At 48.9% G+C, this 23453-nt stretch overlaps 1 protein-coding gene across 5 annotated transcripts in view; it reads left to right on the forward strand.

Annotated features, from left to right (window-relative positions):
* DPP6 (dipeptidyl peptidase like 6) overlaps positions 1-23453 on the forward strand; it is a 910604-nt gene that overhangs the window by 820175 nt on the left and 66976 nt on the right. For all 5 annotated transcript variants that reach the window (XM_053608766.1, XM_053608764.1, XM_053608762.1 and 2 more), the window contains exons 11-16: positions 33-156; positions 1501-1539; positions 10059-10166; positions 12244-12335; positions 13061-13108; positions 14872-14990. In XM_053608766.1, coding sequence (XP_053464741.1) covers positions 33-156; positions 1501-1539; positions 10059-10166; positions 12244-12335; positions 13061-13108; positions 14872-14990 — 530 coding nt within the window. The remainder of the gene's footprint in view (positions 1-32; positions 157-1500; positions 1540-10058; positions 10167-12243; positions 12336-13060; positions 13109-14871; positions 14991-23453) is intronic.

A 23453-nucleotide genomic window follows, 5' to 3' on the forward strand; every position in this document is an offset into this window, starting at 1 on the left:
ACCCACTAATGCTGGTGTTGACGTGTTTTCAGGGAGTACTACATCACCATGGTGAAGTGGGCCACCAGCACCAAGGTCGCCGTGACCTGGCTGAACAGGGCACAGAACGTGTCCATCCTCACCCTCTGCGATGCCACCACGGGGGTCTGCACAAAGGTATGGGGCCAGGGCGGTTAGAAGCTGATAATGGGATGTGTCCCAGGTGGCATCAGAGTCCTCCTGAGCTGTGCCTGCTTGAGCAGAGCAGACGCTCCCCGCTGGCCCTACTGGTTGCCCGCACAGCGCCTGTGTCTGGCTCGCGGGATTGGTGCCACCTGGTGGACTAGTTGAGCACTGCCGCTCACACCAGTCAAAAACGTTCCTCCCTCACCCACCCTCCAGCCTCCTGGCCGGAGCTCAGAGAGGGCGGGCCTCACGTGTGGTGAGAGGTGGCCAGCGGGGAGGAGGAGATGCAGATGAGGGAGGGAGCTGGCCCCACGCCCATTCCCCAGGCCCTGCTCTGCCAGGTCGCAGCCCTGAGAAGCAGGTCACCTCAGGTTGAGGTTAAAAATCAGTTAAAATCAATTAATACACTCAGGTTTTTGAAAAATTCTTTTTTGACCCTAAATTTTTATTTCTCAACAGAAGGGGAAAGCTTGCACACATGTATTGGTGACTTGTGGGCCCCTGAGACTGGGCTGCAGGTGTGTTCTGGGGTGGGTCATGGGGCTTGTTCTGAGACCAGCGTCCTCCCGTCAGTCAGCGATCTGCCTGGAGCACAGTCCAGTCACTCCGGTGGGCTTCAGAAAGGAAAGAGTGGACACAGGTGGGCAGCTGAGCGCTGCATGCAGTCTCCATGCTCCAGTCTGTAGGTCCTGCCCGTGGCTGGAGGGGTGCAGGGTCAGGGCCGTGCAGGCCCACAGCCCCTGTGAATGGCACTGTGCACCAGCACCGCCAGGTCCAGCTGTCCTGGGCTGTCTTTCTATTTGTGCATCTTTCCCCAAGTGCCATGAGAACTACTTTTTATATGAGTTTTAACCCATTTTTAAGGGTTTTGGTCTCCCAGGATTGTAGCTCACAGTTGCAAACTAGAATTTTGATGCAGCATCTGTGCACATCTGTGTGCACACACACACACACACACGCACACAGGCATGCACACCACTCCTTAGCCCAGTGTAGCACCTGAGGTTTGCCTCAGAGGGGCGCAGACTGGGCAGTAAGGACTGTGAAATGGTAGAAGGGCCCTCATTCTCCAGAATACTCCCGCCCACTATGGATTTGTCCTCGTTGTTAGGGAAGGTGGCATCTGTCTCATTGAGGACACTTGTGCTCGGCCCTGAGCCACAAATGAGACAAAGAGTGAGTGAGTGGGGATCACCCCCTCCCAGGGCGAGCCCGTGGCAGCTCTGTGCTTGTGCAGTGACCACGCAGGGGAAGTCAAATTGTCTTCTGCTCTGCTGGTCACAGACACAGCACGGGCAAAACAGGCCCTTGTCTAATGCTCTTGTTTCTTTTCAGAAACACGAGGATGAGAGTGAGGCCTGGCTCCACAGACAGGTAACTATCCTGTGGGCATCCTGCAGTCCCCCCACCTGTTCTCAGTGCCTAGACCACCACAGAACACCTTCACAGACTGGGCCACACAGAGCTGCCCACACCACCATGGCTCTGGTCAGCGGGGAGGGTGACTGCTTGGCTGTCCGTGTCCTCCTGGGTAGCCCCTGAGGCATTCCTGGGGAATCCTAAGGTTCCAGGAAAGGCAGTGCAGAAATACCAGCTCTGAGAGTAATATCAGGATATTATCCATTTTGGTAAATCCAACATGATGAGTTCCAGAAGTTTCCTTGACATAATCCAGTGGTCCCTAGCTGTTCGGGCACCAAAGTGTCTAGTTTCACGGAAGATAATTTTTTAACAGATGGGGTGTGAGGGTGGTTTTCGGATGGTTCATTACATCTGGACCTCAGATCATTGGGCATTAGATTCTCACAGCAGCACAGCCTGGACCCCTCACATGCACAGGTTACAGTAGGGTTCGTGCTCCTGTGAGAATCTGATGCTGAGGCTGGTCTGGCAGGAGGCGGAGGTCGGGCAGTGACATGAGTGACGGGGAGCGGCAGTAAGTACAGATGAAGCTTCTCTAACTCACCTGCCGCTCACGCCCAGCTGTGCATCCAGGTTCCTAACAAGCCACAGACCAGTACCAGTCCACTGCCCCAGGGTTAGAGAATGCAGACCCAATCTACTATGGTAAAGAAAATTAAAACATGGTTGATATTCACGTTTATTCGTAGGGCAGTTTCCCTGAGGATCTTTCATCCCTAGTTCTAGGAACGTGGGGTGAAAGATCAGCAGCAGCCCAAGTAAATCACTTTGTGCCAATTTTATTTTATTTTTTTCAAATTAAACTTACACAAAAGATAAACCCCTCAACACTGGTATTTTTTTAATTTTTTTTTTGTCCCATTGTACACTGTGACATTAGAAAGAGCAGATGGGAAAGTTTTAGAAGCTTACTTTCTCCTTATCCTGCCTTATGGGATGAAAATTCTTTCAAAATATTGTGGGGGGAAATCAAACCAGACTTGAGCCTCAGGAGTTATGGCAGAGAGGTACAAGTTGCTTCTTTAGTAATATAGTAGATTTTATTTGTCAACAGAAAAGAAACTAGACTCTGTAAAATAATTTAAAGAGGTTTATTCTGAGTCAAATTCGAGGACCATGACCCAGAGCCCCCCTGAGAAGCCTTGAGCATGTGAATTCACTGTAGTGGGGTCACAGTTTGGTTTTACACGCTTCAGGGAGATGGGAATACAGCTAAAGTTGTAAATCCATAATACACGGAAGGCACATTGGTTTGGCCCAAAAATGTAAGACATCTCAAAGCTGGGGCTTACAGGGTATAAGTGGGCTTATATTCCTTAGTTGACAATTGTCTGGAAGAGGAAGGCGTTATCTAATAGACCAGGAGTCAGTGAAAAGAAGCGCTGAGTTAAGATAAAGGTTTGTTTATAGAAGCAACCCAAGTGCTTTTCAGCCCATGAATGGATTACCAAACTGTGGTACATGTACATAGAGTACTACTCAGCCATAAAAAGGATGGAGAGTACATCTGTGCGTTTACCTGGATGGAGCTGAAACACATTCTTCTTAGTAAAGTATCTTAAGAATGGAAAAAATATATACCCAATGTACTCAATACTAATATGAAACCAATATATAAGCAACTATAAGCTCACATTAAAAAAAACATAAATATAGTCTAGGAAGCGGGAGGAGGAAGATGAGAGTGGGGAGAGGGAGGGCAATGGGCAGGATCTCACCTACCGTGCACAGTGTGGGGGTGCTCAGCACACCCCAGGTGAAGGGCTCAACTACAATTTGAACTTTACCTTAGAAATTAAAACTATGTAACCTAAACATTTGTACCTCATGTTAATCTGAAATTAAAAAAAAAAAAAAAAAGATAAGGGTCTGTTAATTGAAGACAAATTACGAGGACATATGCCCAGACTCAGGTGGTTTGTTGTGTATGTTGGGGACCTGCAGGTGTGTCTTGCAGAGCCGCTGGCCTGTCAGGGAGTCACAGAGGGCGTCTCTAAGGTGGGGGGAGGGGGAGCTAGATGAAGCTTGTCCACTCTCATTTCTCAGGGCTACAACTCAGATTAGGGGATCCCCTTGGCCAAGAGAGGGTCCTGCCAGTCAGCTGCTTGGGGGAGCCTTAAGATTTTGTTCTAGCACACTTTTATACTGCTGGTGGGACTGCAAACTAGTACAACCTTTCTGGAAGGAAGTATGGAGAAACCTCAAAGCACTCAAGCTAGACCTCCCATTTGATCCTGCTATCCCATTACTGGGCATCTACCCAGAAGGAAAAAAATCCTTTTATCATAAGGACACTTGTACTAGACTGTGTATTACAGTCAATTTACAATCGCCAAAATGTGGAAACAGCCTAAATGCCCACCGACCCAGGAATGGATTAACAAGCTGCGGTATATGTATACCATGGAATACTATTCAGCCATTAAAAAAAATGGAGACTTTACATCCTTCGTATTAACCTGGATGGACGTGGAAGACATTATTCTTAGTAAAGCATCACAAGAATGGAGAAGCATGAATCCTATGTACTCAATTTTGATATGAGGACAATTAATGACAATTAAGGTCATGGGGGGGGAAGGAAAAACAGAGAGAGGGAAGGAGGGAGGGGGGTGGGGCTTTGGTGTGTGCCACACTTTATGGGGGCAAGACATGATTGCAAGAGAGACTTTACCTAACAAATGCAATTAGTGTAACCTGGCTTATTGTACCCTCAATGAATCCCCAACAATAAAAAAAAAAAGACCAAAAAGAAACAAAAAGATTTTGTTTTAGCTCACACATTTATGGAACATAACTAAAGCTGCACAACACAACCAACAGTGACTCCCCAGGAACATTCTGGAACTCCAGATGCTGTTTCCTTTCTCTCTCTTTGAAACTGGCCTCTGTTGATTCTCTCAAGGGTGATAGCCTCATTGTGAACGGTATTATTTTAAAATACTTCCTTTTTCTGTTCTATGCCAACCTTATTCAAAAGAAGAATGTTTCGATTTAGCCACTTGTGTTTCCCATTTCAAAGTTAGGCTGCCAAGTCCAAGCCAAGAAGATGCCAAGAATGACAGCGGGCTCGGGAGGCCTAAACATCAGTGTGCTGGAGATTTCCCGAATGCCACCTGGATCAAGTGTGTGTGTGTGTGTGTGTGTGTGTGTGTGTGTGTGTGAGATATATCAAAAACAACCCTGGGACATCAGGAAGAAGGGAGTGAAAATCACTTCTAAAACTTCATCATCTATACAGTGCCGTGTTCAGCCAATATTTATGGATCTTATGGAGCACCAGTGCTACGCTTTCTGGATTTCAAAAAAACGGAGTCAGCGGCCAGCACTGAGGGGTGTTGTGTGCGTCAGAATTTCACCCTTTTTGTGGCTGCGTCATATTCCATGATGTGTATATACCACAATTTATTGACCATTTGATGGATGTTTGGGTTGTTTCCACCATTTGGCTGTTGTGAAAAGTGCTGCCAAGAACAGACACAAAAGCAAACTGTTCCACAATTCCATTTATATAAAATGTCTAGAATAAATAAATTCATGGAAACAGCTGGTGTGTGGTTTCTGGGGGCTGGGGAGAGGGGTGGGGCGGGAGGGCTTAGTGGAGATCAGGTTTCATCTGGAGGTGATGGGAATGCGTTGGGCTCAGGGGGAAGGGGTGCCTACAAGAACACAGTGAAGGCATTAAATGCCACAGAATTGTTTAGTTTTGTTAAAATGTTTTATTTTATGTTACGGGATTTATATCTCAATGAAGTTAAAAAAAAAAAAAAAAAAGAATCAGCTAGAGCATCAGCTCTCAGAGATGTTATTTGTAGCCCAGGCAGGGAGATGGGATGTTCACATAAGTTCTGAACTGTGGTAGATGAGGGTTACCCTCAGAGACGCTCAGAAATGGCATTTAGGATTTGGGGCGCTGGCAGGAGAGAGCTGGAAAAGCGTCTCAGAGCACAAAGCAGGTGGCCTTAGCAGGGATAGACTTTGTACCTGACCAGGAGGACCTGAGGAACTGCTGGGACACCCCCGCTGAGTTCTTATAAGAAAGCCAGGGCAGAAGTGGCCAGGCTGCTTCCTGGTCCCCCCTTCCAGCACACACATGGGAGTGGGGAGCCAGCTGCCCAGCCGGCTGCCTGGGCTTAGCCCTTGGGATGGAGGGCAACCTGCTGGGCCTTGCCAGCCTGTGGGGACCATGGCTCAGTCCTCTCTGCTGGCTGCTTAGTCAGCTCTGCAGAGTGGTGGCAGTGCTGAGACTAAGGGGATTTTCCGTATTTGTCACCTGTGAACGTCATTAGCCCATAAGAACACCAGCCCAGGAACAGGGCAGGCAGGTAGAGTGGGATTTGTCAGACCAGGTCCTTCCAAGCAAAATAAGTCAATAGTTACCAAGTAGCATGAACTAAAATAATTCTTAACTGTTTTCAAATGTAAACCTTAAAGCATTGAATAAATAAATAAAGTTTTTTTTTTAATTGCTACTTATGAACCTGCACTGCTATCACGAGTTTGAAAGGTTCTTTGACAGACATCCTTCCTCTGAGGCGGCACATCCCTCCGGCTCACCAGCTACAGGTGCGTTTGTGTCCCTAGGCTGGGGGACCACCCACAGCAGCAGCACAGGGGCCACAGCATGTTTGAGCCCCACTGATTGAGAATCTGTGACTGAATGAGAGTCAGAGCTCTGTGGTCTGCATGAAAATCCAGCTTCAAGCATCTTCTCATTACATCTCGTCTCAAAAAGGAATGCATATTCAGAAACAACCTGTTTCTCCGCATCTTCAGGATACCACGGGATCCCTGAGGGCACCTCATTTAAGGCTGGCTCTGCCGTCTGCTACGCGAGAGGCTGCAGCTGCATTTTAGGCAGAGCTTGGGGCTGTATCACCGTTGAGGTTTGTGGAGACAAGCCAGGGAAACACAGGCTGAGGCCACGCACCCTCTGTGTGTCCATCTCGAGTGGGTCACAGAAATTCGTGATCCAGAAAAGCTGGAGTCTGGAAGTCCTCAGACCTCAGGGAGACCTGTTGTAGGATCACATTGCCAGACACAGGAGAGCTGCAGTGACTGGCTAATTTTGCATCGTCTGAGCGTCCAGCTCCCTCCCTCTGTTCCCATCTGCTCAGCATCCTCAGCATGGACTCCACAGAACCCCCCGTGAACCAAAGAGAAGTGAATGTCTGTGGGGACACCCAGCAAGTTCCCTGCCCTCTGAGAATGTTCCGGGGAAACAGCAGTCCCTTCACCTGCATACGCACACCCTTTGCTGCCCTGACTGTGAGGCAGCCGTCCTGGCGCCGGTCTCCTGGGACTGCAGTCCCCGCCCCCAGGCTGCAGACCAGCACCAGTCTGTGGCCTGTCAGGAACTGAGCCACACCTGAGAGAGGAGCAGCTGTCCAGTGAGCGAGCCTTCATCTGTGTTTACAGCCGCTCCCCATGGTCCACTTCACCTCCCGAGCTCTGCCTCCTGTTAGGTCAGTGGTGGCAGTAGGTTCTCCCAGGAGCTTGAACTCTGCTGTCCACTGCACACGTGAGGGGTCAGGGTTATGCTCCTGTGAGAATCTAATGCCTGATGATCTGATGTGGAGCTGAGACGGTGCTGCTGGAGCTGGGGAGTGGCTGCAAATACAGATGATCATTAGCAGAGAGGTTTGATTTTGAGTGCCCAGAGACCATAATAAATCAACTGCTTGAGGACTCATCAAAACCAGCAACACCCCCCCCCCAAGTTCATGGAAGAATTGTCTTCCATGAAACTAGTCCCTGGTGCAAAAAGGGTTGGGGGCTCCTGCCCAGGGGTCCCCCCCAGGACCAGCCCCATTTAATGCAGAAACTCAGAGCTATTGTTCTAGATGAAGGGTCTGTGAACCAATTTCTAGGTTTCTTTAATTTTCTTTTTTTATTATTATTTTATTGATTGATTGATTAAGAGTTTCACTTTGTGACCCTTGGTAGAGTACCATGGCTTCATATTTCACAGCAATCTCCAACTCTTGGGCTAAAGTGATTCTCTTGCCTCAGCCTCCCCAGTAGCTGCAACTACAGGTGCCCGCCACAACGTCCAGCTGTTTATTTTTTTTGTAGATACAAGGTCTCACTTTAGCTCAGGCTGGTCTCAAACTCGCGAGCTCAGGACAATCCACCTACCTCCGCCTCCCGTAGTACTAGGATTACAGGCATGAGCCACCGCACCCAGCCTGTCTTTCTTTAATAATAATTTTGGTTTTGGGGTTTCAGAATTTGGGCTGAGAGATTGAAGAAGCTGAGTATATCTGAACTGTGGAAAGACTCGGCAGAAATGCTATAAATAGCTCATGACTCTCTCGCCGTAATGGGTACAAATATACATTTAGAACAAACAAGAGCAAGTGTTGGACAGATCAGTAGGGTGACTGTCGTTAATGTTAATAGATCACACATGTCACAACAGCTAGAAGAGAATACTTCTGATGTTTCTAGTGGTGAGATAAATATTTAAAGTAATGGCTATCCCAGTTATGCTGATTTGACTATATGACTGTATTAGATTATCATATGTGCCCTGAAAATATGTACATCTAATATGTATCAATGAAAAAAATGAATTTTTAAAAAAAGAATAGAAATTAGGTTTAGACTTAAGTGCCAAGATCTAAAAAAAAAAGAAAATTAATTTTTTTAATACCAAATGTCCATATCAAGGGCATTTAATTAATTTGTATTTGGATCCGATCACAATGGAAGCCCTATGACCATGTGAAGTGTTAGTACTGAGCATTTCCTGGTAATTGTCTAAATGGTTATGATGGCCGTGATTACAGTTTTTCATCAATTAAAATGGCAAGAAAGAAAAGGAAGGATCTCAATTCAAACGCAGTCACTGCCGGCTTTAGTCATAAACAGAGAAAAGATGAGTCAATTTACAAAAAGACTCTCTCTCCAGTATCTTCACAGATCCCCTAGGAATGGAGTTGTAGGAACCAGGCATTGTGTGAGAGAGACTGGAAACATTTCCCCCCAAAATCAAATGAGAGAGCCAAGAAAAATCCCAGTTCCCCTAGTCAACAGTCATGCAAAAATGCACTAAAAATACACTCTGAGCCTCAGAGAGGCCCCGTCTAGCTCCTTTACCTTGTTCTGGGAATGTTTCCTGGAACAATGGAGAGATGGTTGAGGCCTTCTTGTTATAAAACAATGTGTGTGGCCAGAATTAATTATTTATTATATTTACTTAAAGTATGTTTCTTTGCCAAAAGTGCAAACATTTCCCCCAGAAAACTGAGGGGACATGGCCGTGCCCATCCTGCACCTGGCAAATAGAACTGAAAAAGCCACAGTGACCACTGGGCATTCCACTTCCTCCACTTGTAAATACCATGCTTCCAGCTCTAAATGGAAAGATAAATATTGGTAGATTAAAGGTTTCATTTTATTGCAAATATTCATGAAGATGAAATATCGTTTTAATCACGTTAGTTTATTTCTCCAGGCACATCGTATTTGCATGTGTTCATTCGCTGGAGGGAAATTCCTCCTGTGCCAGCTGGGGTTTATTTACCGTTTGTCCTCCTGCCGCAGCATGGAGCTGCTTGAATCAGAAAGTTTATATCACAGTCAACTAACTGGTGGTGTTCACGGGTGGAAACTTTCAAACTTGCACTTCAGAGAGGCTGAGATGCTGTTACAGGGAACTCCCCTTTGCCCATCAAAGCAACAGCCCACCTGGGCGGGCGGAGGCTGGGAAACCGGCTGCTTAGCACTGGGGGCTGGGAGCCTGGTGCTCTTCAGGACTGAATTCCCACCTGGAGCCCCTTCCCAGGAACACCGGGAAAGCCAAATCTGTTTGCAGGGAAAAGTGACAAGAGACGCGCCTGATGCTGAGGGAGTATTTTCTCCCTCTCAACTACACTTTCAATATTGTACAGGATTTGTCCTTGTTTTTCTTTTTTCCTTTTTCTTGACTTCTTGATGGCCTATGCAGCATGAGATTGATTTTATTAAATAAGAACAAAAGACAGGCTTGAAAGAATAGAATTCATTTTTAGGCAAAATCGGGTTTATGAGTGTCCGGAGTGATCTTCTTTCTGATATATGATAAATGCCACCAGAGAAATTTGACAATATGCTCAGGTTTCAATGGACAGCACTTCGAGGCAGAGCACCCCGGTGCTTGCTGAGGGTCAAGTTCCCGGCACTCTGGCGAGATTGGCACAGACACACAACAGCACTTTTTATTGGTGCTTATAGAATAAAGGATGTTTTTATCAGCCTCTCTGAGGCTGGGGTCTCTTTATTCTCCATTATTCCTCTTAGTTCAAAAAAAAATGCAACATTCAACTCGTGATTCCCAACAAGACCCTGCCGGGCACGTATTATTTCAACTCTGTCTCTCATTAGAAATAATGCAGAAAATGCATCTCGGATGCATTTTATCCTGGTCCAACCTCTTCACAATGAAATCAAGTTTCACTTGTGGTTTAATTCCTTGCTTTTGTCCACAGAATGAAGAGCCAGTGTTCTCCAAGGATGGCCGAAAGTTTTTCTTTGTCAGAGCCATCCCCCAGGGCGGACGAGGGAAATTCTATCACATCACCGTATCCTCGTCCCAGGTGGGTCCGGGTCAGGGTCCCAGCCCAGCTCGCAGGTTGATGGCGGCCTCTAGCTGCTGAGCACACTGGCCATTTTCAAGGACCCCCAAGAACCCCCAGAGATACTGAATCTGGAAAGCACAGTCCTGACGGAAGGGCAGAGGTGTTGATCAGGGAGCATCCAACTTTGCTCTTTCTACTAATGCTTGAGCCTGTAAGTGGGACTTCTGGCCCGTCGGCCGAGACTCGGGGGTTCTCTGTTTGGGATGAGTCTGAGGCCTGCGTGAACACCTGCAGGCTGCCATCTGCTCTTCTTCTGCTGCAGGTGGCATAGGTCTCCCTTACGCACTCCTTCTCCTCATGGCCGGGCTCTGTGCACTCAGGATCACTTGACACCTCCTAAGCTGTCCGTTCTCCACTTTTAGCCACATGCAGGTGTCATTTCCTTCCATGGCTACTATCAGTCGTCTCTCACCTGCCTACAGGTGCCTCTGGGGCCTAATGGGTGAGCAGCAGAGTGTCCCTGAGCAGGAGCTTCAGAGACGTGTGTACATTAACTTAGAGCCAAAAGTAGGCGTCCCGGTGGGCACAGCACCCTGCAGAGGTCACCCGGGAGCCGCACACCTGCAGGGATTGCTGTCACAGAGTTAAACTTTTGGGGAGCTCTGCCCTGAGAAAGTCGAGGCAGGGTGGTGGGGCACGTCCTGGAGGCTCCTCCTTGAGTGCAGACCTCATCCTCCAGGTATGGATTCCATTTCTGAAGCTGCCTAAAGTTATTTGGGATAAGGGTGGGTGTATAAAAATTAATTAGAAAAAAAGGGTTCATCATAAATATTCTGTAGAAGGCTTGTATTTATGATGTGGCTGGGCTCCAACCACCCAAAAGACAATTTCAGAAGAAAAATCCCGGAACTGTCCCACCTAACGGCAGCTGTGACTGGAAGACAGGCAGAGGCGGCCGTGACTCCTGCCATGGCAGTGACGTCACATCCACTTAATCGCGTGGCCTATGGAATGTCTGCAAACTGTCTTCCTTCTGTAGCCCCACATTCCTGTGTTTTCTCATTTTGGACCACTTCAATCAAGATTTAACATTTTTAGGTGTTTTCACTGGGCCCCCGTCTCTGAATTCAGCCAGGCTGTGAGTGTTTGCTGCAGACGGCAGTGACAACTCTCATTACAGTGGCAGGCGGGTGTCTGGACCTCCTGCCCATTTTCAGCAGCCCTCAGCTCCGCCGGCCTTCCCCAGCCCACGTGGAACCCCTAGCCCCTCTTGAGCTCTGTCTGCGTCTCCAGGGCCTACCCCCTCCGAGGACTAGTGTCTCCTGACCTCGGGGCACTTTCCTTGGGTCACTCACCTAATTTAATACCACATTGTTCTGCACCTGCCTCCCGGGGCACCTGCTGTCCACAACAGCAGCTGAGGCCATGGCATGGCACCTCTGCACATATCCACTTCCAATCACTGCTGTAAACAGGCTCCTGCCGGGCAGCCCAGCCCACCCCTTCTGATTTATCTTTGTAATTGTTCTCCTTGGCTCTGGGAGATATGTGAGGACTGACAGTGTGTGCCGAGGTGCACGGCTCCACAGCACGGCTCCAGACCACCCTTGCTGACGACAGCAGAGGAGACAGAAAGTCCTAGAGCACCCCCCCCCCATTCTTTCTCTGTTTCCTTGCCTGGTTCCACCATTTCCCCGTCTCCCGTCTCTCTCCTCCCCAGTGCCCTAGAGTAAAACTGATGAGTTTTAGGCACTGATGGACATAAAGGCGTGTCCTCAGTGTGGCCTCGGTCTTCCCGCGAGGTGCTTCTCTGGTGGAGGTACAGGCCTTCCAGGTGCCAGGTGACATGCACCACGGAAGAGGACCACATGCCCTTCCCCACCGCTGATGTTCAGAGAGGGGGAGTCCTGCGGACCTGGGGTGGCGGTGCTGGTCAGTGCAGGGTCTGTAGAGCTGTGGGGATTGGAGCCAAGGCCCAGAGGAGGGCAGGCGGGAAGAGCATCGTGTTTCCCCCAGACCAAACAGCAGCCCCTTGCTGCCTGTACTCAGAGCTGGGCCAGCATCTCACACCTGATGCCACCTCTGTGTGTTTCAGCCCAACAGCAGCAACGACAACATCCAGTCCATTACCTCCGGGGACTGGGACGTCACCAAGATCCTGTCCTATGATGAGAAGCGGAATAAGATGTGAGTGGGACCAGGGGCCACATCCATCCCTGATGGGTGGCGTGGGAGGAGGGTGCATTTGTATTGTTCATCCAGTTACACCCACGGCCTGCAGGAGCACAGAAGGCCCCATCCCTCCTCCTTAGACCAGCTCCTGGTCTCCTTGGAAATTTGTCCTGTATTCAGGTCCCAGCAGCCCAACAGCCAAAGCTGCAAAGTACTGGCGATGATGTTGGGCTTGTGCCAGGCCTGGGAGGGGCGCATGTGTGCACCAGCAGCTGGGGCAGTACTGACGGTGACCGGGTGACCCTGGGCTTGGGAGGGGCACACGCGTGCACCAGCAGCAGTACTGACGGTGACAGTTTGAATGGGCCCAGCTCTATTCTGGACCCACAGTAGAAGCTCCTGGGTCCTTGGCCTTGAGAAGGCTGATACTCATGGAAGGATACAACCCAGCTGCATGTTCCGACTCCCTCACCCAGGTGCATGGCCCTGGGCTCTGCAGTGGAGGCTGGTGCAGCAGGCCATGCGTGAGCCCACAGACTCTGCTGTTATATCCCACAGCCCGCAGGTGCCCTGCCTACCCCTGCTCTGGCCGCAGGTATGGCTGGACCTGAATGGGAGACTTGCTCTCTGTGGGCCCCAGCCTGGTGGCAGCCTCTGGGGAGCATCCCCACAGGGTGTGCAGGTTGGGAGGTGCAGACGTACTGCACAGACTGACCTGTGCACCTTGGCCATCTTTGCAGCTACTTCCTGAGCACGGAGGACCTGCCCCGCCGCCGGCAGCTGTACAGGTAGGTGGTCCCCCACGTGGGCCCCTGAGCAGGGCTCCCAGCAGCTGTACAGATAGGCCTGATAGGCAAGGCTCCTGGGCCTTGCTGAGATGCATCATTTCATCAGCGCAGTAGGGAGGCAGCAGGGAAATGCCCACCACGGCAGGGCAGCTATGGAGTCTGGACAGAGGACAAAAGATGCTGCAGCCCCCAGATTTGAAGCTTTATTTTATTTTCTGCGTTCACTGCATGGAGTTTCCCCCTCACTGATTCTTCCCTTTTGACAATGGATGGACATGTCCCAGACTTTTCCTCTGCCTGATGTGCGAGCGTCAGCCTCGAGGAGCCGTGCTTGAGTAAGGGTGCAGGTCTGGCTTAGACACACCCGTGGACCAAAGCAGGAGGGCTCTGCCGCCCCATGCCGCCCACTCGCCGTACGCCTGTGCACAAGTCTCCTCACCCAAAGGCCAGGATGGGGCCACTGCACTCCTAATCCTCGACAGGGACTAGATCTTTTCTTCAGCATCTAATTGGATCACCTGCCTCGATCACTGATGTGGGATCAGCCCGGGCGCCTTCTGCCTGTGGAAGAGGGAGGGGCAATCAGCTGCTGCCTCAGAGCCTTCCAGGCCAGAGGCTACTGCACTTTCTGCCCAGATGCACACAGGCTGCTGAGAGAGTGCCACCCAGGCTAGACCTCAGGCTGGACCGGCCCCTTGCCCCCACTGCTGTGATGGTGGAAAGTCCCTGTGACTGGCAGGACCCCTCCTGGCCATCAGCCTCGGGGCTGAGAATGCCAAGGCCAGCGCTGCCCAGGAGGAGGGGGACACGAGCTGGCTTCTCCGCAGGCTTCCTCACCTTGTGCTGAGAAGGGAAACTGAAGCCAACCTGCGTGCCGTTCCTCTGACAGAGACGCTGAGAAGGCTGCCTGGCTTCTCTGTCCCAGGAGAGTCCTCACTCTTATGGAGACAGGCTTCCCAGTGGGACCTGGAGGCTGAGCGGCCCTTCCCGAGCTCAGTGCCCAGATAGGAACTTCCGGGTCTGTTGGCACCGCAGACATTTTCGTCTTGGGAAGCACATTTCCCGACTGAGATGACACTTGGTCACAGTGGCCCCAGGTGACATCCTCAGATCAGTTCCTGTTCCTCTAGCTCAGGCGTCCTCAGACTTTTTAAACAGGGGGCCAGTTCACTGTCCCTCAGACCGTTGGAGGGCCAGACTACAGTTTTAAAAAAAAACTATGAACAAGTTCCTATGCACACTGCACATATCTTATTTTGAAGTAAAAAAAAAACAGGAACAAGTACAATCACACCGCCTCATGTGGCCCACGGGCTGCAGTTTGAGGACCCCTGGTCTAGCTCCACTGAGAAGCATGGCTGCCACCCTCTCACTCTGTCAGGACCCCCGGCTTGTGAGAACACCCACGCTGCATGCTGGCGTTTGGCACTCAGAGGGGTCTGAAGACACATACACCCTCTGTGTGTCCTGGATCACTAAGCACGTGCTGAGAGACGGGTGTGAGGACAAAATTATTAGGTCATGAGAACAAACACCTGCACCCTCCTCAGGCAGAGCAGCACAGGTGATGCTCACGCTCCCGGGAACAGGGGGCGGATCCCCGTCTGGGAGGGCTTCCCTGGAAGGCATGATGGAGCTGAGTGCCGGAAAGGGTCCCCGGAGGGAGGCATCAGGGCTGCCCCGGATGCCTGTGCAGGAGAGAAGCCAGCAAGCAGGGAGACAGGTGGGAGACAGGGACCTTAACAGCTGCTTTGCCCTTCCAGCGCCAACACGGTGGGCAACTTCAACAGGCAGTGCCTGTCCTGCGACCTGCTGGAGAACTGCACCTACTTCAGCGCCTCCTTCAGCCACAGCGCCGACTTCTTCCTGCTCAAGTGCGAAGGTAAGTGCCTGCCGCCCGCCCCCACGGGCTTCAGCTCCACCGGATGCCCACCTGTGTGCACCTGCAGGAAGGGGCAGGTGCACAGCGCATCCCAGGACAGGTGTGTGGCCCTCGGGGCAGGGTTGCTGCACCCCTGTGAGCTGGTACCATCCCGCTGCCACCTCACCTTGTGGGAGGGTTTACAGTTTGCAGTGTTTTCTATGCACCGTGCCAGTTAAGCCCAGTTTCTCCCCTATTGTCCATAAGAAATAATTCTGTGAGCCAGGCAGGGCAGGTATCTTACACATTGATGAGCCTAAGCCATCTATAAAGGTAACAAAATAATTTCAAACGTCAACCTTCCAAGCATATTTTAGGATGGGGCTATATTAAAGAAGTCTCAGAAAAATAATTTCCTGTGGCCCAACTCATTGATATTTCATCCAAATTCCAGCAAGTGTTTTCTCATACCAGTCAGTATACACAAAAGAGCAGGCCAGGCCTATGGAGGCTGCAAAGAGTACCTTTGCATCTTGTCCTGTGTCTTTAAGGTAAGTCATAGTAAGTACGGCCACAGTGGAGCATGTCTCAAAGAACAACTGAGATCATCAGGGAGGATGGAGGCCGACTGAGAACTAAAGCGACTCGCCCCTCAGGTCTTGGTCCTGCAAGCCACAGATGGAGAAGGAATAATCTTATTAGAGCAAGGTCTTCAACAGCCTTTGCTGCTACTGTGTAGCTCGTGACTCCATAACTCCCCTCTTTTTATCAGCGTCGTCTAAAATCTCAAAAATCCACTGAGCAGAAAGACTCAGCCTCTTGCTTGCCACAAGCTCAGCCCCTGACATTCTTCTGAGATAATGGGGAGACCACGGGGTAGAAGAGGCTTTTGAAATACATTAGTGTCCCAGTGACCTGGACATTTATTGTAACAAACTCTGGTGCCTCTCAGGACACAGACCAGCAGGTGCCTGACATGGTAGGCCGCTGCAGGAGGACAGGGCCTGAGCTCTAACTGACCCCCTCCACCGCCTAGACGGCCAACCGCGGCTCCTGTGAGCGGGTGTAATGCAAGTGAATAGGCAGACTGGAGATTAACTCAGGCGCTGGAGGGCAGGTGTAGCACGCTTTGTTCAGCTCCCAGCAGCTGGTGAACTAAGTTCCATGGGAGGTCCACCCTTACCCAGCTCCTGACGGCCAGGGAGCTGAGCTGCATAGAAGGTCCACAACCAGCAGCCCGTAATCCGTACTCTGCACAGACGGAAGGTCCTGTGCACCTGTGTGCCCCGGGGACAGTAGAGGCAGGGTGCCGCACAGCACTGCACAGGTGCAACCTCACTGGACAGTCATGGCTGTCTAGGAACGCATGGCACCTCCCTAGGGGGGAGAAAGCGCAGAGAACTTCAGCCCTCCCGTCGATGACAAAGACAGGACCCTCATCGAGGTCCCTCGATTGTCAGCACAGTGGTGGACGTGTCCCTGCAGCAGGACCTTCAGGAAATGACACAGTGACTTGCAGGGTGTGGTGAGAGACTGGGAAATACAGGGTGGACTCACCAGGAGCCACAGAGGCCTGGCGAGGAGCTGCGTGATCAGCACCCTGAAATCCCCTCTCAGAAGTGACTTTAAAACAGGTGGTTGTGATAAAACCTGGAAGTGAGAAATTAAAGTAGATTTAAGGAAAAAAGTCCCAAACAACAATGTTGACTGAGTTCTGTGGGCCAAGTGGCCTCACTGGAAGGTAGAGTGTGACCTGGCAGCCTTAAAGATCTAGGTTAACCGGCCAAGGCAGCTGCAATCTGGGTTTGTATTTCCTGAATTCTTTGCTCCATGGGCTGATCTTTCACAGAACCCAGCACCTGATTTCTTAACAAATCCCTTCCTGGCTTCCCTGTAAAGGTCACAAGTCCCTGCCCATGTCATCTTGGAGTCTGACTGGCCTCTCTCTGACAATCAGGAGCCTTTTCTAGGTCCATTTCCCTAATTCCAGCCCTGAGTTAATAAAGGGCTTCCCGGGAGATCAGTGGCCCTGGATTCAGGCAAGGAGGTTCCAGGCCCCTTGCTGCAGGCAGAACATGGCAGCCAGGTTGGGAGACTGTTTAGACAAAGAACGTTTGGAGATCAGTGAGTAACTTTGCGTGCAAGTTTCCAGTCCATCTTCTGGCATTCCACACTTGGGGGAGAATAATGATGATTTTTATGGTTATGTCATGGCCAATGTGAGGACATTTTCTACTGGCAAGACTGCGTGTGTTGTGGTCTATAAATAGTTAGTGTGAAGAGACAACTCCTAGTTCATACTCTGGAGGAAATCAGAAGCAAAGAACAAGTATGGCCAGGCTGGGTCAGGTGCTCCATTGACCTGGACAGTGAGTATAATCACGCTGGGTCAGATACATGGTCATCCCAGCCCAAAAGTATATGTACCCTGGGTCAGAGAGACAGTTGATCCAGCCCATTGAGCAGTTCCATGATCTCAGCTTCAGAAGGCATGGCGTGCCTTCCCCAAAATACCTGGATCCCTGCAATAACCAAATAGATTCAAATAGATTCTCAGCATTTGAAGAACAGGGGTCAATCTCAGAGACTATCTAATCCAGTCTCTACCTCCCACTCCGTTTTGTTGATTAAGAAGCTGAGGTCTTAACTGATCATGAAGTTATCACCCTAAGCTAACCTGAATCACTGAAAATCGATTTAAACATTTATCCTCATCTTAAGGTGAGCATAGACCAGCCTCTTCTCTACAAAATTATTATTTTCAGAATGTTTATATATTTTCTTGCTAAAGTAACTTTAATTCATGAATTAACTTCCCCCAAAAAACTAACCAAAACTCCATTTTAAAAGGATTTTCTAAAAAGGCATTTATTTACAAAGGCAACAAATTGGATGAGGAGAAGCAGCACCCTCTCTGTGAGTCTGGAGGCAGTTTCCAGAGGTGGTGGAGCAGACCTGAAGGCTCGACCCTCGTCCTGGAGCAGGAGAGCCCATACCACAGGCATTGGCAACAGGATTCTCTGTGGTGAATTAGGGAGGGGAAATCTGTAAATGCTTCCCACATTATGAAGTGTTTAAGCCATTGCTAGGTAGCTGCAAGTAGTTCACGTTCTCAGGGCAGAGGCAGAGCTGAGAATCAACAACTAGGACAATGTGGACACTCAGCCAGAATGGGCCTCAGTTGAACTGGACACAAACCATCAAACCACGTTAGGACATAACAATGGGCCTCAGTTGAACTGGACACAAACCATCAAATCATGTTAGGACATGGACATAAGGGCTGGGTATAAAATCATGAAGCTATGAGTCTCATATCAACAAGATCATTCTTCCTGCCTTTCTGTGGATCTTTCATTAGGACAGTTTGGGGTATGTTTAGCTGATAGTGACCTACCTCTGACCTACATTCAACATTACAGCTTATATTCAGTGTTATAAATTTATCATTTTAGTCTAGGTGGGTGGCTTATAAATGATAGAAATAAATTTCTTATAGTTCTAGGGGTTTGAAAATCTAAGATCAGGGTGACAGCATGGTCTAGTACTCGTGAGGGGCCTCTCCTGGTCACAGGTGACCAATTTCTCCTTGTGAGAGAGCTGTGGGCCCTCCTTTGTATGAGCACAGACATCCCACCTTCATGACCTAATCATCTCCCAAAGGCCTCCCCTCCCAGTCCCATCAGCAGGGGGTTGGGTTTTCAATGTATGTCTCTGCGGGCGCATGCAGGCATAGCTGATTAGAGCTCATCAGTTGTTTCCAACCACTGCTTCTGTTCACTAGCCCCTCATCATGTTGACCTTCTCCCAGTGTCCAGTTTCCTTCTGTGGTATATTTTTCCAGCTTCATCATTACAGAGTTCCATTAGTTTTATCATCATCTGATTTCCATAATTTTTCATTCACATTTCTTCTGTGGTTTCTCAAGATTTGACATTTTACTATGTTTTTATAATTCTTAATTTTTTATGAAATCTGTACAAACATAAAAATGCCTAAATTATTTTTTCACTTTGTACAGTTACATTCATAACAGATTAAACAACTAGAACAGTTCCTTACAATTAGAAAAGTACATTCCTTACTATATAATATTTGATGTCTGTATCCACGTTTCTGATTCATTACAATTTATACTCTACCACAAATACAACTACCTGGAGTTCCAAACTCCGTGTAATAGTTCACATGTCCAGACTCTTTTTTTTTTTGGCTGTCTGAGGAACTTCTTTCTTCAGATTCTTTTTGAGGGCAGGGTTGATTCTTATCCCCTTCCCAGGAAGGATGAATTAAAAGACAGGATACGGACTTGGCTGTGGATTCACCCCTCAGACACAAGCCCATTTTAGACAATACAGAGGCCCAGACCAGGAGCACCTGTCTTGCCCACAGCTGTGAAATATCCACCTCCTGGTCCTTGAAAAAAAAAACTCATCTGCTCTTCTGTGCTTTTTCCCCCTAGTAGAAGCTTTTTTTTTTTTCAGAACTGAGTCTCACTACATTTCCCAGGCTAAACTCAAACTCCCAGGGTCCTGGGCTTAAACGATCCTCCTGCCTCAGCCTCTCCAGTGACTGAGACCACAGGCGCATGCCACTAGGCCTGGCTACATTTTAGTACTTAAAGAGAAAAGTACTTCCCTCTTGCATTTCCTAATACTGCTGCAGCAAATCATCACAAACTGGATGGCCTAAAGTGACAGAAAAGTATTCTCTCACAGTTTTGGAGGCTGGAAATCTGAAATCAAGTTGGCATGTTTGGTTTCTCTTGGAGGCTCTGAGGAGTGGGTCTGTACCCAGCCTCTCTCCAGCTCCCAGGGGCTGCCAGCAATCCTCGGGGTGCCCTGCCCTATAGATTCATCACTTTAGCCCCTGTCTTCTCACACACATATACACACACCCTGTCTCTGTGTCCAATTTCTCTCTTATGAGGGTGTAGTCATTGGATGGGGACCCACCCTGATCCGGTACAACTTCATCTTTACTGCTAACATCTGCAAAGACCTTAAGGCCACAGCTTCTGGGGTTAGGAAGGATGTGAACACGTCTTTTGCAGGGTCACAGTTAAGCCCACAACACTTCCCTCCAAGACCCCTATTGCCTTATCAATTAAAAAAAAAAAGAGAGAGAGAGAAGAGAGCTCTCCTTGTTTTTCTCAGAAATACAAAATTAAGGGCAGCCACGTGAGACTGTGTGCCCGAGACCATTCTTACCATCTTCACCACATCCAGAGAGGAGTGACAGGGGCCACCGTGGGAAGCGGTATGACCCATACATGATCTGGGAAGGTAATTCAGGAGGAATTGGAGGAAGGAGAGCAGTTCAGTATAGGTTGTCTCCTGGAATAATTCTTCCATGTCATGAAGCAAAATTACCACCCAAGTTTTGTGGGCCTATAAAAGCTGCAAAGGCTTTTTTCTTCTTCAGCGAAATTCGGTCATCAGAGCACTGAATGACTGAATCGAAGCACCCGATTTACATAACTTGCATTTTACAGGCATAGCCTCTGTCCAGAGGATTGGATTTTTCTCTTCAAACTGAATCTAAGGGGCTTGATTTGTTCTCCTTCAAGTTTGTCAAAAGGACTTAACGCTGTTTCTAAGAAATGTCTGAGCACTACCAGGAAAGGGGGACCCGTGCATTAACTGGCACCTGCTGCTTCCTACTGAAACATTCTCGCATGTTTGAAAGCATATAAATAAACTTCTTCTTGGAGCCAGGGAGGCAACTACTGCTGTCCCTTCCTGGGGGCAGAATAGGGGCATGCTCATATGTCACTGCCCACTCCAGCTCTGGGCTCTCACCCCACCTCAGTTACGTCGGGATTACAGGAGCTGAGTCTTCACTGTGTTTGATCATAGATTTGGCAGTTTTGGGGGTTTTCTTTGAGACAGAGTTTCACTATGTCACCCTTAGTACAGTGCTGTGGTATCGCAGCTCACAGCAACCTCAAACTCTTGGCCTTAAGTGATTCTCTTGCCTCAGCTTCCCAAATAGCTGGGACTACAGGCAGCCTCCACAATGCCTGGCTATTTTTGTTGTTGCAGTTATCATTGTTGTTTAGCAGGCCTGGGTGGGTTCAAACCTGCTGGCCCTGATACATATGGCTAGTGCTGTAACCATTGAGCTACAAGAACCAAACCAGATTTGGCAGTTCAGCTCATTAAGATATGCTTCTGCATCTTGAAGTTAAACTGAATCGAAATATTAATACCCACACCTAAACCAAGTGACTCCATCCTAGTTACTTCTTACTAATGAATATTCACCAAGACCCTCTGTCACCACGTCATTGCTGTCATCACTGAAACGGCAGGGGGCAGAGATCACAGCCATGGATGGGAGGAGCCGGCCTGCAGTAGAATCTGGGCTCTGCCACCAACTGTCTTTGTCACCTTGGGCCTGTGGTTAACCTTGCTCCAGGCTCCCCACCCTCATCCTGATAACCAGAGAGTAACAACAACAAAAGAGTCCCCCATCCTTGGTTTCGTTTCTGAGGTCTTAGTTACCTGCAGTCAACTGTGGTCCCAAAGTATTACATACAATAAAATAGGTCCAGAAAGAGACTGAGAAAAAGACCATATTCACCTAACATTTATTACAGTATATTGTTAAAATGGTTCTATTTTTATTCTTGTTGGCCCATCCTGTGAGGTGTGGTGAGGATCAGAACAGTGAACGCAGAGTGATTCCTGTGGGATCTCAGGTGTGGTGGGTGTTTAGTGAATATTAACTATTATGGTTTGTGATCGAAACTGTTATCGTCATCATCACCTTAGTAATCAATTAAGAATTTCTTAGACATCCACTTGGTACCCACTCAGTGTCCAAAAGTTAGGGCCGAGGCTAGAGAAGGTTAACTTGCCTGAAATTGTGTTCCTTCTATGGAGTTTCCAATGAGAACAGGCATCTTATACCTCACCAAGCTCATGTTGTAATAGAATCCTAGGTCTTAGACTTACACTAGCAGTTTAGAAAGTTCCAGAAGTGACCGTGATGCCATTAGGCACGGAGAGGAAGGACCTGGGGACTCAGGAGACGGGTGCCCAGTGCGCTCCCCACAGTGGTTCACGGAGGGCGCCAAGCAAGACCATTCCCCTGAGTTTCCTCAGCACTCACATTTCCTCTTCCTGTGTCCCTTCCTCCGTGTGTTTACTGTCCCCGGCGCCTGGAGCCTGTCACGGGGAAACATGATCTACTGGGGGAAATGGACATTAAGGTGCTGGTAAGGTGTTAATGCTCCTCCTCCCGGGGTTTCAGTCATAACAGCAGGGAACAAGGCAGGGATGAAAACAGGCACCTGAGTGCAGGTTGCTGACTGCAGCGCCGTGAGGCCCAGGATGGGCTAAGTGAGAAGAAATGTCCCAAGGGTTGATTGGTGACATCATGAATGTCCTTAGGGTTGACTGGAGATGTTATGAATGTCCCAAGGGTTGACTGATAATATCATTCATGTCCCAAACGTTGGCTGGCGATGTCATGAACGTCCTGAGTGATGGTTGAAGTCATGAACATCCTGAGAGTTGACTGGTGATGTCATGAACTTCCTGAGAGTTGACTGGTTATGTCATGAACGCCCTGAGAGTTGACTGGTGATGTCATGAACATCCTGAGAGTTGACTGGTGATGTCATGAACATCCTGAGAGTTGACTGGTGATGTCATGAATGTCCTGAGTATTGATTGGTGATGTCATGAACATCCTGAGAGTTGACTGGCGATGTCATGAACGTCCTGAGAGTTGACTGGTGATGTCATGAACGTCCTGAGAGTTGACTGGTGATGTCATGAACGTCCTGAGAGTTGACTGGTGATGTCATGAATGTCCTGAGTATTGATTGGTGATGTCATGAACGTCCTGAGAGTTGACTGGTGATGTCATGAACGTCCTGAGAGTTGACTGGTGATGTTATGAATGTCCTGAGGGTTGATTCATCATCCTGCAGGGACACACATTGAGACTCTGTCCCTCAAGGAGGGGGAATGGCTCCCCCAGAAATCCTCCTGCAGGGAGACACTGTGTGAAGAGCACCTCTGTCATGTGCCTTTTGAACTGGGGAGAAGGAAATTCCATGAGCCTCCAAAGTGGCCCCAGAGGGTCATTCTGGCTCGGTCCTTCCTTGGGTAAATCAGCAGTTCCAGCTGATCTACTATAATTCCAGCTGATATCCAGCTATTATCCTATCATTCTGGATATTACTCCTTCCTTATGTAAAGCAGCAGTTCCAGCAGATGTCCCTTGGTCTGACCCCAGTGTAGGAAGGTCTGCCTCTACTCTGGTGTGCTAATGACTTGTGCCCAACTATAAATGAATAGCCCAAGAGTAGAAACAATAGCTACATCTTCACTGATAAATCCATGTTACTAGCCTCAAACTTGTAGGGTGCTATCAATTCCCAATAGCAAACTTGAAAATGAATACTTCTCCAAGTAGCCTAATCCTCTAGGCATCTCTTATGCTGAATTTCCAAGGCATTAACCTCAGCCA

The sequence above is a fragment of the Nycticebus coucang genome, chromosome 11 (assembly GCF_027406575.1).
Source record: "Nycticebus coucang isolate mNycCou1 chromosome 11, mNycCou1.pri, whole genome shotgun sequence".
Classification (NCBI taxonomy): Eukaryota; Metazoa; Chordata; class Mammalia; order Primates; family Lorisidae; genus Nycticebus; species Nycticebus coucang.